The sequence below is a fragment of the Neomonachus schauinslandi genome, chromosome 4 (assembly GCF_002201575.2).
Source record: "Neomonachus schauinslandi chromosome 4, ASM220157v2, whole genome shotgun sequence".
Taxonomy (NCBI): domain Eukaryota; kingdom Metazoa; phylum Chordata; class Mammalia; order Carnivora; family Phocidae; genus Neomonachus; species Neomonachus schauinslandi.
Window position 1 is genome coordinate 143,713,494 of NC_058406.1, and position 17,475 is coordinate 143,730,968.

Below are 17,475 nucleotides of genomic sequence, written 5' to 3' on the forward strand. Positions count from 1 at the left end.
CTAGAAAGCTAAAATCTAATTGTGATGATAAGCAATTAGCTCTATAGTTCTGACATGACAAATACTTAACATTTAACTGAGAAAAGAGTGAGGCTAATGTGATAATGCATTGCTCGGTGAATGTATGCTTTCTTCCCTTTCCAGGCCCTCTACAAATAGGTATAAAATTTTATCATTTGCTTTAGTCACAGTGTGTACTGAGATGCAAATGTAATTGGCATAATCTCTGACTACACCAATATGTTGTCTTGGCATTTTAATAAATTTTGTTTCATTTTTAAATTTTTTTAAATTTTAGGGACGCCTGGGTGGCTCAGTCGGTTAAGCGTCTGCCTTCGGCTCAGGTCATGATCCCAGGGTCCTGGGATCGAGTCCCGCATCGGGCTCCCTGCTCCGCGGGGAGCCTGCTTCTCCCTCTGTCTCTCTCTCTGTGTCTCATGAATAAATAAATAAAATCTTTAAAAAAAAATTTTTAATTTTATTTAAGAAATATGCTTTCACAAAATGCAAATGACTGGGGAAAAAATCAAGCACACCTTTTTTTCTGTCATACATTTTCTTTTCAAAAGAAAGATTTCCTCAACTTAAAAACACATTGAGGAATAATTTTTTGAAGTTTTTATTGCTATTCACTACCAAGCTATTTGATAAAATTAAATATTTGCTGTATTTTTACCTTGAATTAATTCACAGAAATCCTTAGGTTATTATAAGCATGTAATGTTTCAGTTTATGGTTAGTTTCTTAGGTGGAGCTTAAAGGCATTAAAATTTTTAAGTTTTAAATCACATCATTAGGTATGGTGGATAAGAGAATTCCCTGTGTTCACCTACAAGAATGGACTTAAAGAGAAAATGATGATTGAAACATTTCATGATTTCAAAATAAGAACAAAAGGAGGATTTCTATGGCATTAGGTGATTGGGCCACCAGAAGAAAAATTACAAAGTAATTTCTGTCAGGAGACCACAATCCATTATGTCCTAATTTAGAGTTGATAGAAGCACAGAATATTTGTGAGTTGGAATGTATGCCTGGGTTATCGTCTGATTTGTAAATGAGGAAACTGAGACCCAGAAAGATTAAATAATTACGTTTTGGTTTTCTGGGTTTACAACCGTGACCTGAGACTCCCCAGCACATCGTAACTTCACACATTATCTTGTCACTGTTACTCCTTTTGGTTTTATATTTTCACCCATGAAAAAAATCATGTAGGGACAGAGCTAGATCAATCTTTCCTAACGGAACTTGTATTTGTCATTCCCACTCAATACTTTAGAAAATAGGGTTTAGCTCGCTAGTCTCAGGACCTGAATGAGTGGTCTGGCACCTATTCCATGGTTTTTTTTTCTTTCTTGGTTCTCCCTGAGACTGTAGAAGACAAGAACAGCAGGTAGCACCATGCACGGCCCCCTGTCTCCTGAGACTAAACTCGACGAGTATAGCTATTGTATATGCCGTGATCTCTGCGTAGACTTGGGGCTGTTTGAAAGCATGGTGCTTTTGTGGCTGAGTTAGATGCAAACGAGCCTCAGGTAAGTTCCTGAGGGAGGAACATAAGCAGATTTAGTAAACTGTTTAAATATTCCATGCCTAACATTTTCTGAATTGGGGGATAACTACACATAATTTCCTTTGGCTTCAGTATAATACAGATCAGGCATAATAAATACATCAAGAAGGAACTAAGCCAATTGCTGGAACGTGACTGCATTTAGTTCATAATAGAAAAAATAAACGATGGCATGGTCATTACTTAAATGAAGCACAGAACAAACTCTGAGTTAATCACCTTCCAAGCTTTTTCTCTAGATAATGTTCTTTTCCTTTTCTACAGATGTCTATTCTCTAATTCTAGTGGGTTTTGTCCTTTTTCCTCAGATTGAGGCAGATGCAATGGGAGATGAGCTAGATATTCCCGTTATCTCTGCAGCTCTTATATTCAACTTCTGGTGGGCGAGTAGAGCACTGCCCCAGCCTCCAGAGGCAACATGTCTGCTCTCTTCCTGGTTTCTCCTTGAAAATTAATCTGAGATTGATGGGTATGTGGGGGAAAACCATTCCTGGATATTCTTCCTTACCATACTTCTAATTGCCTTTGCTCTATCATCCTTAGGACTACCAAGAGGCCTCCAATTTGGAACAATTTGTAACTCGATTTTTATTGAAGGAGACCTTGAATCAGCTGCAGTCTCTCCAGAATTCTCTGGAATGTGCCATGGAAACTACTGAGGAGCAAACCCGTCAAGAAAGGCAAGTTAAATATGTTCATGTGATATCTCTGTAGTGACTATGAAAGACCAGTTGAGGGGCATCATGCTTAAGCTAGTGAAACTAAAAATAAGAATTAATAATTTAAATAGAATTATAGGAACCTCCTTTGGGTGCTTGCCTTATATGTGCCACTAAAAGAAGCCATTCTACTTTTACTGTCCATCATTTATTCAAATTTAAATTGCAAATTTAGTAGACACTGTGATAATGTAAAGTTACATTTTACATAGTCCTGACTCTTCAGGATGCTAAAGTCTATTATGTAAATAAGACATGAAGACTAAAACCATAGTGTAAGATGCAAAGTGATATATATCATACCGAAGGGTAAATAAGGTGCCAAGGATTTAGGGAGAGTAAAAGATTTCATGGAATTTCCTGATGATATTTGGGCTCATCTTTCAAATGAGTATTATGTGAAAATGTGGAACTGATAGAGACTTAGAGGCTAAGTGAACCTGGATGTACCTGGGGACTTGGGAATCAAATCAGCCTATTTATTTAAAGAAATAAAGAAAAATGAATGGTAGGAAAAGATTTCAAAATTCAAGACCACCAGTTAATATCACTGAGAAGATAAGTAATGCTACTATAATAGTTATGTAAATAAAGGTGCTAATGCTAAAGAGGAACCTGGATTAGAACCGTGTAAAGCAGACATCGAAATTATTCTAACCAACAGTTGGTACTTGCTTGAGTTGCCATTGTTTATACCTTGCAAGCTAGAGAAGGACTTGGCAAAACCCTGGCTTATGCAACATATTTTGCATGTGTTACTTCAAACCTATACATATGACCATCTAACTTTTGCATTTTAAATTAGGGAGAACCACACAGTAACTTTTTTGAACAGGCTGATAATAGACTGCTCAGTAGGACCAATTTCTCTAAACAAACTAATGGATACGTAATTATTAGGCCATCTCAGAGAAACGGTAGAATTTTCAACCATGTGTTTACAATGTCAAAATGAGTGAGTACCACCAAATTCTAACAGAAAAGTCTCTAATCTCAAATCTAATGAGCTCGTGCAGCTGATGAACATGTGTCTGCCCTGGGCCATGGATCTTGCAGCATTTTCACATTATAAACTTCTTATTTTCACTGCCTTGAGTGATTCTGTATCAAATGGCAGGTGTAACAAATAGCTTTAGAAAAGCAAAAACCCCGTTCTTCAAGTTTGAGCAGAGGATAACGAAATATCTTGAAATACAGTGAAACTGATTTCATGTTCCAAATGGGAAAATGAGGTTGATTTCTCTGTTTTGTTTAGATTTTCTTGATGTGAAGTGGATTCTCCCTTTTTAGAATCAATTATTTGTCACCTGAGAGGAAGCTTGCAAAAGCGCTGTGCTTCCCTTCTTCACCTGCACTTTGGGTTTTTTCTATAGTCATCTCCTGCAAACTTGAGTTCTGCATTCACCACCATATAGCGAATATATGATGAATAGCCGTTCTTTGTGTTAGGCCACAGGCTAGCCTTGGCTTCCTTTGAAAACTACCAACAGCTGCACAGCGGCTGTTTTTAATGAGAAGGAATGTGATAATGCAGAACTTAAGGAAAGTAGAAGACACTAAAGGACTAATTAATATTTTATTTATAGGCTTCTAGCTCAAACAGAGCTTGGAAGAATAAGAACTATTACACGTCTGATGTAAATTTGGGTGGTGCTGTTGTATGGTACTTGACTAAGGTACCCAGGGATGCCCAGATCCCACCCCAAATCCATGATACTCCTCTGGGGAGGTTTTCATTAAAAAATAAATAAATAAAAAACAAATAAAAAAACTAGCTTCCACTATGGGTTTGTGCCCATAATCCAACTTGAAGTGCCTGGTGACCCTGACTGAAGAGTGGGAATTAGGCTCATGCTTAAAAGTGTTGTGCCTCCTCTCCCTAGCTCCATCTAGCAATCAGCTGGCCACCAGAAACCAAAGTAAGGAGAGCCCCAGGGACCCTCTCCAGTGGAGGAAAAAAAACAGGACAGGAAAGATGGCTGTCCTTTTTCCATGATATTAGACAAGAGACCAGTAAATAATCCTCAAAGGAGATAAGACTTGAACGGGATCTTTAGGGTAGATTTAATGGCAGAGGATATTCTCCCTGAAGGGATAGGTCTCCTCAGCCACCCCACAGTACCCATCTTATTCCTTCTGGCTGGCTCTTCCTCTTTTGTTTGGTCACTGCTTGGACAGCACTTGCTCTGGAAAACCTTCACCTACAACTCCACCACTGTTTACTTTCTCAGTACCCTCTACTTAGACTTACCTACAAACTCAATCCTTTACTTATCTCTCCCATTAGACTTTGAGTTTCTAAATGGAAGGGGCTTTGCCTTGTTTCCCTGTACCTGGCACAACTACATGTTAAATATACGAAACTGAATGAATGAAAGGGAATCCCAGGTAAAAGGAACTATATAGAACAGCAGTGGATGAGGACCTGGGACAGTGGGAACAACCCATCTGGCATCTAAGGTTAAGAAAGGTCTTAAAAGCTAGACAAATGCATTTAGATTTCATATGATCAGGGATTGTCTTGGTGGTTGTAAATAAAAGAGAAATATAATGAAAAGTTTTAAGGGAAATTAGTCTCATAACAGTATATAGTAAAGATTTGAGAAGAATTAGAACAAGGTCAGAGAGGAGAGGTCAAATCAATGTACCCCAGAACTCATCTGTTTTTTTATAACATAAAGGAAGATTCCATGATGCCCTGCATAGTCAACAGTTGCAACCTGCAGATAGCATTAAAAATCCCAGGGTTATAATAATTTGCTTCCCCTTAAGCATCAGTATTACTTTGGGGCTTAATATTTGTGAAACCTAGGGATACAAAACTTCATTGGAATATAGCAAATTTTGAGAAGTCATCTGTTCTAGTATCAACCCCAGGGGGGAATCACATAGTATCACTCATCCTGCAGTAATGAGTTAGACATGCAGTGTTGGGCAGAATGTCTGTGTCTATTCATGTGAAAACGGCAATTTCAGAGAGAAGGGGTGCATACAGCTGGAATGCCACAGAGGTGAGATTTTCAGATGGTGTTCTACAACACTCTTTGTATCTGTCATGGCATACTGGCTAAATTAATTCCATGTCTTCTGAAAGTACCTAATAGCCAATGACAAGAATAATCATCACATTACACTGAAGCTTCCCTCGAGAGGCCCCTGTCCTCTTACATAAGGCTTTCTTCTTCACAAACCAGATTTCTGGGAACACAGTTTAATTATATGTGAATTTCTTTTTATAATGGAATCTGAAAATTTACTCTATTTTCCAAAGTTGTTCTTTATCCAGACTAATTCCTTCTAGGTTTAGAAGTTATTCTTCTCATTTTGATGGTTGTCTATTATAGAAGTAAGGGAAGGCTTTAATTTTGCTTGCAGGTGATTATAAACCTTCAGACAGTCTACATTCCCTTAGCTTGAACATAGAGGAGAACTGCTCTAGTCATCTATTCTTATGACCACTGAAGCTGCAAGATAAAGTTGATCTTTTTTAAATGCCAAAGGAAAATCCATAGGGTGGTCTAGTTAAAGATTGGAGAGTAAACATATGATTTCTTTTCTTTTCTTCCTTCTTTCAAAGAAGGCATTGACAGAGTATGGACAACAAGGAGTCATAAAGGTGCAAAGATAAGGATAGACGAACCAAAGGGGTAGAAACTTGGAATATGGAAAGAAAATGAAAGTAGTGGTGACTAATGTTGAAGCTCTGAGAAAGACAAAACATAGGCAATGTGTGGAGCCAAGATGCAATGTAATTTGTATCACAGAACCTCAGAGAGGTTCATGAATTGGCTTCACTGTGTGCAGTGGGGGTGACGTTGGGGCTAACATATTGCTGAAAGCTCCATCTAATATTGTGTAAGTGCCCCTCCCCAGTCCTTGAGGAGCCTGGAGATGTGCTTTCTAGAGAAGGTGAACAGATATATAGCTAGCACAGCAGGGGTCAGGACATGATACTAAAACACAGGCATTAAGTGAAAGTCTCCATACTGAACAGTGAGATTTGAAAGCCACTCAGCATACTGTACTCCCAAAGCACTAACAGCTGGGCTTATACACTCTGGTTGGGAGAGGCTTCTCTCAATTTTCTGTGGGATCTCATCAGTCCAAGAGAAAGACTTAAAAGTACCAAGAGATGGTGTCTCTTAATGAATAGGCCTAGCCAGGCCACCCTATGGTGGGGGGCTGCAAGTTGGCAGTCCTCACCTTCCCCCCCTGCCCAACACACACACACTCCAATCATCCATGTTTCCTTCCTCTGAAATAGGCAGGGACAACCAAGAGAACAAATCAAACACAAGAAAAGAAACTTAGAAGAAACAGATATAATCCAGAGAGCAGAAGAAGACTTCCAAAAAAAAAAAAAAAGAAAACAAAAGAAATCAATACCCTCAGAAAGCAGAGAAAATATTGCATTTATGAATTAAGGACAGGATGCTATTTTAAAAAATAATATTCATGGGGTGCCTGGGTGGCTCAGTCATTAAGCATCTGCCTTCAGCCCGGCTCATGATCCCAGGGTCCTGGGATCGAGCTCTGCATCGGGTTCCCTGCTCAGCCGGGAGCCTGCTTCTCCCTCTCCCACCCCCGCTGCTTGTGTTCCCTCTCTAGCTGTCTCTCTCTCTCTGTCAAATAAGTAAATAAAATCTCTAAGAAAAATAAATAAATAAATAAATAAATAAAAATATTCAAAGCACACAGAGAGCTCTTGGAAATTATGATTGCAGAAATAAACTGTGAGCAAGATTTGGAGATAAAAGTGTGATGGCATTTCCACAAAGAGATGAAAAATAGGAAAGAAAAAATAAATAAAACTGTAGGATAGTCCAAAAGGCCCAATATTTGAAAAGTAGTAATTCCAGAAAGAGAAAAAAGGAGAGAAATTGTCTAAGAAATAATTCTCAGAACAAGGACATGAGTTTCCAGGTTGGTAGACCGAGAGCCCATTACAATGAATTCTAAAATCTGACCCCAAGGCATGCCGTTATGAGATTTCAGAATACCAAAGACAAAGAGAAGTGTCTAAAATCTTCCAGACAGAAAAACCAGGTCAAATACAAAGGATGAAGAAAACACTAGATTTTTTCAATAATGACACTGGAAGTTAGAAATGCAATCAAGCAGCTTTTTCAAAATTTGAAGGGAAAATGATTTGCAACCTAAATCTTTGTACTCTGACTTCAGGGGAAGATGGCAGAGTAGGAGAATCCTAGGCTCCCATTGTCCTATTGATATACCTAAATAACACCCACATCCGTGTAAATAACCCAGAAAATGACCAGAAGACTGGCAGAACAGACTCTCACAGCTAAATGTAGAGAAGAGGCCACATTGAAAATGGTAGGAAGGGTGGAGATGCAGTCAGGAGCCAAAAAGACCCACAAGACTGTCTCGGGGAGGGAGGGACACTGCAAGCATGGAGAAGGGAAAAGAGCAGACCCCACCCCAGGCACCCCAGACACAAGGGACCCACATAGGGAAGATGAACCTCTATAACATTTGGATTTGAAAACCAGAGGGGCTTAATTTTGTAAGTTTTTACAGTTAGTGGGGCTTAAGACCTAGAACTTTTTTTTTAAAGATCTTATTTATTTGAAAGAGAGTGAGAGAGAAAGCATGAGAGGGTGGAGGGTCAGAGGGAGAAGACTCCCCGCTGGGTCTACCTCAAGAAGCCAGAAGAATCTCAGATAAACTAACCTTACACCTAAAGGAGCTAGAAAAGGAAGAATAAATAAAACCAGTAGAAGGAAGGAAATAATAAAGATCAGAGCAGAAATAAATGAAATAGAAACTAAAAACAAAAACAAACAAAAAGATCAATGAAACCAGGAGCTGGTTCTTTGAAAAGATTAACAAAAATGATTAACTTTTAGCCAGACTCATAAATAAAGGACTCAAAATCAGAAATGAAAGAGGAGAAATACCAACCAACACCATAGAAACATAATGGTTTATTAGAGCATATTATGAATAATTATATGGCAACAAATTGGACAATCTAGAAGAAATGGATAAATTCCTAGAAACCTATAACCTCCCAAAACTGAATTGTAAAGAAATAGAAAATTTGATAGAGCAATTACCAGCAATGAAATTGAACAGTAATCAAAAACTCCCCACAAACAAAAGTCCAAGACCAGATGGCTTCGCAGGTAAATTTTACCAAACATTTAAAGAAGTATTAACACCCATTCTTCTCAAACTATTCCAAAAAATAGAAGAGAAAGGAAAACTTCCAAATTCATTCTGTGATGCCAGCATTACCCTGATACCAAAACCAGATAAAGACAGTGCAATAAAAGAGAACTACAAGCCAGTATTTCTGAAGAACATAGATGCAAAATTCCCCAACAAAATATTAATAAACTGAATCCCCAAATATATTAAAAAAAATCATTCACCACAATCAAGTGGGATTAAAATCCTCTGCACAGCAAAGGGAATAATCAGTGAAACAAAAGGACAACCTACTGAATGGGAGGAGATATTTGCAAGAAATATATTCGATAAAGGGTTAATATCCAAAACATATAAAGAATATATAAAACGTATACAACTCAACACCAAAAGAATACCCAATTATTTCATCAATTAAAAATGGGCAGAAGACAAGAACAAATATTCCTCCACAGAAGGCATATAGGTGGCCAACAGACACATGAAAAGATGGTCAACTCACTAACCATCAGTGAAATGAAAATCAGAACTAGAGTGAGCTATCACCTCATTCCTGCATAATGGCTAAAATCAAAAACACAAGAAACAAGCATTGGTGAGAATGTGGAGAAAAAGGAACCCTCGTGCACTGTTGGTGGAAATGCAAACTGGTACAGTCACTGTGGAAAACAGTATGGAGGTTCCTCGAAAAATTAAAAATAGAATTACCATATGATGCAGTAATTCCACTCCTGGGTATTTAACCCAAATAATATGAAAACACTAATTTGAGAAGATATATGCACCCCTGTGATTATTGCAGCATTATTTACAATAGCCAAAATATAGAAGACACCCAAGTAGCCAATAGATGAGCGGATAAAGAAAATGTGGTGTGTGTGTACACACACATACACAAACATACATATATACAGTGGAATATTACTCAGCCATAAAGAAATCTTGCCATTTGCAGCAACATGGATGGATCCAGAGAGTATAATGCTAAGTGAAATGTCAGTAAGAGAAAGACAAATACCGTATGATTTCACTCATGTAGAATTTAAAAAATAAAACAAAAAAGACAAGCAAATTAGACTGTTTTTTTAAGGTTTTATTTATTAGAGAGAGAGAGATAGCAAGAGAGAACACAAGCGGGGAAAAGAGGGAGAAGCAGGCTCCCTGCTCAGCAGGGAGCCCCATGTGGGACTCCATCCCAGGACCCTGAGATCATGACCTGAGCCAAAGGCAGTCACTTTACCAACTGAGCCACCCAGGTGCCCCCAAATTACAGACTCTTAAGTGTAGCGAAAAAAACTGATGGTTACCAGGGGGGAAGTGAGTGGGAGGATGGGTGAAATAGGTGAAGGAGATTAAGAGTACGCTTATCTGTTGATGAGTACTGAGTACTGCATAGAATTGTTGAATCACTATATTATACACCTGAAAATAATATACCACTGTACATTAATTACATTGGAAATTAAAAAAAATAAAGTTCTTTATCCCATAAAAACACCAATAAAGTAGAATAAAATAAAAGTATCTTTTTAATATACAGTATCTCAAAAATTTGAACACTACCTCAAAAACTAATGATGTACCATATGCTGGCTAATTGAACATAATAATTAAAAAAATAGAGAACCAGCATAAAAGAAATAAAAAATTAAGTTCATTCATTTATTGAAAAAAAAAATTTACCTCTCAAGGTGCACCCTTTCCTATGAAGCAATTGGAGGTTCTTTTCCACCAAAACAAAGAGAAAATGAAATCCAATTTAAAAGGGGGTTGGGGGGACCAGCATTAGAAAGAGGCTAAAGAAATTCTCCCTTACTGATAGTTAAGGAAGATTTTTGGATGAGTGAATTAGTATTAGATTTGGCTGCATGTAACAGGAAAAAAAAAGTGACTTAAACACATAAGGGCTTATTATCAAGAAAGAGCTTGGTGGTGGCAGCCTAAGCAGGTATGACAGCTCTACAGATTTATCATAGACCTCCTGTTTCCTCAAGTTTGCCTTATGGTCCAGGTTGGTTGCTGGAGTTCCAGCTATCACATGTGTATTCCAACCAGGAGAGAAGAATAGGGAAAGACCAAAGGCTTGCTTCCCAAGTTGAATCCATTCTTTAAAACAGTTTTCCTGTAAGTTTCTTGTAATATTTCCTTGTATATACCATTGACCTGAACTTTTCATATTGGGAAGTTAATAGATACATTTTAAAACTGAAGAATAAAGTGTTAGCAATTTAAGCATATTATATACAGATATGAGGATAAATATCCAAATTAACACTTGTTGAAAGCATTCCCTCTGTGAAAGGGGAATGGGCATGATATGGAGGTGGGGGAGTAGGAACTCCTGTTTGTTAAAATAAGCTAGTCATCAAAAACTAATGGTGTACTGTATGGTGACTAACATAACTAACATAACATAATAAAAAAATTATAATTAAAACAAAATAAGCTTTGTGGAATTATTTGACTTTTAAAATTCTATGGATACATAGCCTTGATTTAAAAAATTTAAAACTGACTGAACACCATAGGTATTCTCAAACTAAATACATCAGCACACACAAAAACACATTTTTCCCATTGATGGTTTGGTCAAGAAAGGAAAGATGTTTTTCTTAAGTCACAAATTAAGATATAATTTTTACTCAAACTCTGAAAGAATAAAGACAGCTCATAGTTTCTCCTTTAGGTTCACATTTATAAAACCAGATCATGTGGGTCTTTAGAGCATGTTGGCAAGCAGTAATTATCCTCACTTTTCACTTCACTACACCAGAAAACCTTTGTGATTGATGGTTAAAGATCTGTTTCTCGAGGCAAGAAACACGCTGTGGTTAAATGTTGTCTCTCTTGTTCAAGGCAAGGGCCGACCAAGCCAGAAGTCCTGTTGATTCAGTGGCCTGGAAAGCGATCAAGTCGCCGAGTGCAGAGACACAACAGCTTCTCACCTAAAAGCCCTCAGTTTAGTGCCTGTGGTCCAGGTAATGAAGCTTTGTCATTTTTCTTCTTCCAGACTGACCCAGTTTGTATTTTCATGTTGACATACTTTTTAAGCAAGTAAAACAGCAATAGTAATGGAATGCTTTTCTTATACCAGTTAAGTTTGTCTGAAACCACAGTGGCAGAGAGCCTGTGGTATTAAGAACAGGGTGATGATCCTCCCTGTTGTTTCCATCGGAATCCCACAGCTGCACCCAGCCAGTGCACAGAGGGATGATGGGTAGGGAAGAAAGTGGCTCAGTCACCTAATACACGAGGGACTGGAGACCTGTAGAAGTCCCCATCAGTTTCAAGGAAGGAGGCACACTTTAGTTTGTACCCTAATTTGCTCCAGATCCCCAAAAGCCTGCCTAAACATATGCAAAGGATTTTCAGGAAAAGCCTTTGAGGAAAAGGATCTTTATTTCCTTTCATGATGGGATTAAAGTCATAGCTGGCATTTTTGAAGTGTGTAGTGTAATATAACATTTATTGGACTAAAACCTTAGTAATATTTTAGGTTATTTTAATTGTGTCATTTGTAATAATTACTTTAAAATTCATTTGAAATATACAAATTCATGTTACAAAATATCACAGTAATTTCTGCAAAGCATGGGTATGTATATGTATGCATATGTATATTTGTATGAGTGTGTGTGTATATATATATAAATATCACTTGAACATATCATTTTAACACAGATTAACCTTTAAATATCTAATATTTCAGAAAATCAAAGTACTAACTATAGTCTATATTTACACAGACTGTACTTGAAAGGTTTCAAAGTGCTTTCTTGAACACTGTCTTATTTTATTCTAATACCTTATAAGATAGATGTTAGTATCTTTATTTCCCCAGAAGTGAAGCAATTTGACCAAGGGCATATGGTTTATTAGTCCATTTTTATGGCGAAACAACTGCAAAAGCTCAGTGATTACCACTGCAAATATTTGTCTATTTTCGTTCATGGGTCTGTGGTTGATGGTGATTTGGGTGATCTCAGCTGCATGTGTGCTCCCCAGCTTGTAGACTGGGTTCAGCTCTGCTTCTCGTGTGGCCTCTTGGGATCAGTGACTACTTGGAGCAAGCAGTTTCTTCTCTTGGTGGGTGTCAGAAGCACAACCAGCCAGGCCAGCTCACACAGCTCACTTGAAACCACTGTGTGCATCTTACCTGCTAACTCTCCATTGGCCAAATGAGTCCCCTGCCGAACCCAGTAACAGTGGGGAGGGACACGTACTCCACCTGTTGTGGTAGAAGGTACCGCAAAGTGGAGGGGCAAAGACTTGTAGTATACATAGACTTCTATACCGGGAAGAAAGGGGAAAATGGTGAGCAATTACACAGTCTACCATGTGTTGTTAGGAAATGACAATACTAGCCTCCTGAGTCAATATACAGATTGTTCTTTACACTTCAGCCCATTAGAAAACAGAGCAAAACCCAAAATTTCCTTCTAAAGAAGTTTGATGTGACAGCCACCTTAAATTCTTTTAGGAACAAGCCAGAATGGAAGTGTGTTAACTAATTTGTAAATTAAAAAGTAAACCTAAATTTTGTTTATATAGTTACAATGTTTTCTATTATAAAGCACCCTTATTCTGATTTTTTTTAGAGCCACTTCTGTGTGACTGTTCTCCTACTTAGTTTTGCATCATAATTTGTGTGATGGGCCTTGAGTTTTACCCCAGAATGCAGAGAGAAAAGTGAATTCTAATGTAAAGTACGACCTCTTTATAATTTGGTCTTATGTTCCTAACATTCAAAGCTAAAACAAGGCTTTACAGTTTGAATTCAATGACATCCTCCCATGGAGAAATATTCAATAATAATGTTTCAGCAAATGCCTATGAAAATCCTTTTGAGCAAGCTGCCGTAAGGATACACAAGGATGCCAGGATGTTTGTGCAGGGGCTCAGACCACAGCTCTTCCCTTTGCACCTTTGAATAATCTCCAGGTCATGAGTTCAAGCCCCATGTTGGGTGTAGAGCTTACTTGAAACAGCAATAATAAAATAAAAGATACTTAAGAAATTTTTTGAATTAAAAAAAATAATTACGGCAACAGTAATAGCAACAGGACTTACGTAATGGTTGACTGGGTGCTAGATATAGATGTGTGTTTGTGTGTATGTTCACAAAGATGTACATATGTATACCTGTCACATGTATGCATGCATATATGTGTGTGTGTGTGTATACATATATATTCTGATTCAATCCTCACAATGACTATGTGGCCAGAGGATATGATGATATTGCTGAGGCCAGAGGAGTCAAGTCACCTGAGCAAGATCAGCAGGTTCCAGATGCTGTGCTCATAATCACTATGCCATGACCATAGTGTGCATGTTTATTCAGGTTAGCCCCTAGGAAAGGAGACACCGGCTTCCTTGGTGTGGTCAGGCCTGTTACTTCCCTGGCGCCTGCCACTGTCACCAAAGTAAGTTTAAAATTATTGATGGATGCTTTCCTTTTTTCAAAAGAAAAATCAGCTATCTCGTGGGGTGGTGAAAATGGCTCAGCGGGATCTGTTCTTTGACTATCAAAGGCCAGTACGGGCAACGACAGAAAAAGCGCAGACTTGCGAAAATGAACCCACTGGGCCGCGCGGATCTATGGAAACCGATAACTCAGAAAGCACTCATGTGAATATATTTCTTTAAAAGGTGACTAGCCAGTGACACTGTGTGCTTCCTTCAGGGTAAAAGGAAAGTTCTGAGATGCCAAAGCATTCCTGCTCTGTTTAATACATTGCCCTCATGATTTTCCCCTCAAGGCTTATTAGAAGAAGATAACCAGTGGATGACCCAGATCAATAGACTCCAGAAATTAATTGATCGACTGGAAAAGAAGGTAGGTGCTTCCTTTTCTTTCTTCTCCGTCTCACTTTTCAGTACATTCTGAGCTGTTTTTCCTCATGGCAGTAATATATCCAGATAGAATAACAGCCAGGAGCCCCGTGATTCTACAAAGGGCTGCTTGGTAGTTATCTGGGCGTTTCTGTTAAAGCAAATATAGAAGCTCATGTTAGGTCTTAGTCCCCCCACCTCCACCCCTAGTTCTGTTTAAAAGAGGTTGCAGGGGCACCTGGATGGCTCAGTTCGTTGGGCGACTGCCTTCGGCTCAGGTCATGATCCCGGAGTCCCGGGATCGGGTCCCGCATCGGGCTCCCTGCTCGGCGGGGAGTCTGCTTCTCCCTCTGACCTTCCCCCCTCTCATGCTCTCTCTGTCTCTCTCATTCTTTCTGTCTCTCAAATAAATAAAGTCTTTAAAAAATAAATAAATAAAATAAAATAGGTTGTAGAGGAGTGCCTGGGTGGCTCAGTCGGTTAAGCGTCTGCCTTCGGCTCAGGTCATGATCTCAGGGTCCTGGGATCGAGCGCCACATTGGGCTCCCTGCTCGGGGGGGAGCCTGCTTCTCCCTCTGCCTCTGCCCCTACACCCACGCTTGTGTTCTCTCTCTCTCTTTCTCAAATATTTTTTAAAAAATTAAAAATAGGATGTAGAGTTACAAGTTAAATAAATGTACTGCATTGCCAGTCTCTTTGGTTATCAGTGCGGTAGGTAACAGTGTGCTTGAAAGATGCAGATGGCAGCTCTTAGGGATGACCTGGCCCATGTCTTGGGAGTGTTTCAGAGTGATCCAGGTTGTGTGATATACTAAAAGATGAAATTACATTCTCAACTTCCATAAATTAGCATGTTAACTGATGATTTTTGGCATTGGAACTACCCAGTGAGCAAGCAAGTAGGGATGTGATGAGTTTTTCAGATCTATATTTTATGTTTCTAGTTATTTTATTGACTAATTGAATTAGTACACGCAGTCCTAATATTGTAGTGGTGTTCCCCTGAAACAGCTTTGATAGAAGAGGCACGTTTTGTCAGTCAGTAAGAATATGTGTTTTCTGTGTATGCCAGGCGCTAGGGAAGAAATGTTTACGTTTGAGACAGTTACTGACTTTGAAGAACCCACAGTCTGCTTGTAAAATTAAGCATTATTATCAAAGTTAATAGATTTTTTTAAAGTATGTGGTAGCACAAAACCAGCTTCATAGTTAATGCTCAGTCAATTCTTGCTGACTGAGACATGCCAAAGGAATAGAACAGATGCTAATTACAGTCTACAGGAGCTTCCTGAGGGAATGATCACTGAGAGCTGGGGTGCTTGGCAAGGACTTAGTGTGGCAGGAGGGGCTTGAGTTGGGCCTTTAAATGATGACAATTAAGAATTTTGTTGGCAAGCAATAGAAATCACCTCTGTAATAAAAAAAATTTTTCTGGAAGGATATGGGAGTGCTCACAGAATCAACAGACGGTATAGAAACTAGGATTCAGGAAAAGTCAGGAGACAAAATAACTCTAGAGATCTAAGTGAGAAATACTCAGTGGTCTTTCAGGCTACCTCTACTGGAACAAATGAGTTCCAACCATCCCTAGTCTGTTGACATTATGCTCAAGATTCCACTTTCCAGGGGGTAGAATCAGGTTGGTCTTGTTAGGGTCCCAGGCTGATTACTTACATAAGGGAAGGAAGAACATCTTGATTAACGGTCCCAGAGCACTGTATTGAAAGGAGAAGAGAGAATTCACTGAAAGGTAAATGTATTGTCATTAAAATTGGAATAAATGCTGGTCTACTAACCAGTGAACAAACAAATATTTGCTATGGAGAAGTAAAATTTTAGTAAAAGGAGAGCAGCTAGAGAGGACATTGGGTAAGGGTGATAGCATGAGTAAACCTTAAGTAGGCCAGCCTGATTAGATTCTTTCCTTTAGGGAAGTGGTAAGAAATAAGATTGTGTGGATGGGTAGGGGCCATATTATGGATGGTGTTAAATAACAGAGTAAGGGATTTGGACTTGTCTTCGAGACAACAGGAGGCATTTATTATTTTTCAACAGGTAAGTGACATAACCAGAAAGATCTTTTAGTTAGAAAATTGGACAGCAAGAATACAAAATGAATGCAAACAAGAAAATTCAGAGCCACCAAAGCCAGCTCAAGCAATGACATTAAAGAGCAGGTTGCAGATCTGAGCCCACTGGGATCAGGTATGGCAAGAGATGGGCCTGTAATATATGACTGAAAAGAAAATGGCAGATTTGAAAGACTTCAATGAAATTAACAGGACCATTGAATGGGTGTGATGGGTAAAGGACAGGGGAATCTCAAATAGGACTCTGAGGATTTGAGCCTGAGTGCCTTAGTCAACTGTATCATTAGTAGAAAGGAAGAGACTAGTGAGAGATAATGGGTGAGGTGAGGTGAACTGATTGATTAGATATGTTAATTTCAAGATCCAGTAGGACATAGGCAGAAATGTTCAATTAGATGTTACTAAGCAAGAAGTCAGGCCAACAGTTTAAGATCTTATGAGCCATCCCCTCAAAGATGAAAGCTCCATGTCCTGAGTTGAGGAGGATCTCTGAGGAGATTCTGTACAAGGAACCAAGTCCAGGGGAAGAAACCTTGGAGAGTTCCAGTCGCTCTGCTGCCATGTCATCATTTGTACATTTACACTGACCACTAACTGGGCAAATAACCTAAACTTAGAGCTTGTTGCAATTCAACTTTCTTCCTTCCTAATTTTATTAATTGATATGTGAGCTGAGATTAAACATAATCATAGGAAAAATGGTGGCTATGAAAATTAGCTTCTCAATCATGGAAGACGTGGAAATGCATGGCCTCTATGTGGAAAACAAACCTCGTTAAAACATACAGAGTCAATTATTACATAATTTTAGATTCATTTAAAGAACATAAATACCTCCTTTTAAAATAGTTTCAAAGTTCTTGGCAACCTGTCCTTATAGCTATTTTTAAAGGAATAGCTTTAACTTAGGTCATGCCTTTTTTTCCAACTTTAAATCAAAGTATTATCACATCTCTTTCTTTCCTAGACTTTTTCTCCCTCCCTTCCTATGAAAGGGTTTCATTTTGAGGACAGTGTCTGAGAGGTTTGCTGAAAGTATGATGTGATGGTCTTGGCATTGTGTCCCAGCTGTGTGGGGCTC

At 38.6% G+C, this 17,475-nt stretch overlaps 1 protein-coding gene across 1 annotated transcript in view; it reads left to right on the top strand.

Moving 5' to 3' along the window:
* Positions 1 to 17,475, top strand: part of NECAB1 (N-terminal EF-hand calcium binding protein 1) — a 192,317-nt gene that overhangs the window by 141,417 nt on the left and 33,425 nt on the right. Inside the window, exons 6-8 of the mRNA XM_044914252.1 lie at positions 2,120 to 2,256; positions 11,326 to 11,447; positions 14,232 to 14,308. Coding sequence (XP_044770187.1) covers positions 2,120 to 2,256; positions 11,326 to 11,447; positions 14,232 to 14,308 — 336 coding nt within the window. The remainder of the gene's footprint in view (positions 1 to 2,119; positions 2,257 to 11,325; positions 11,448 to 14,231; positions 14,309 to 17,475) is intronic.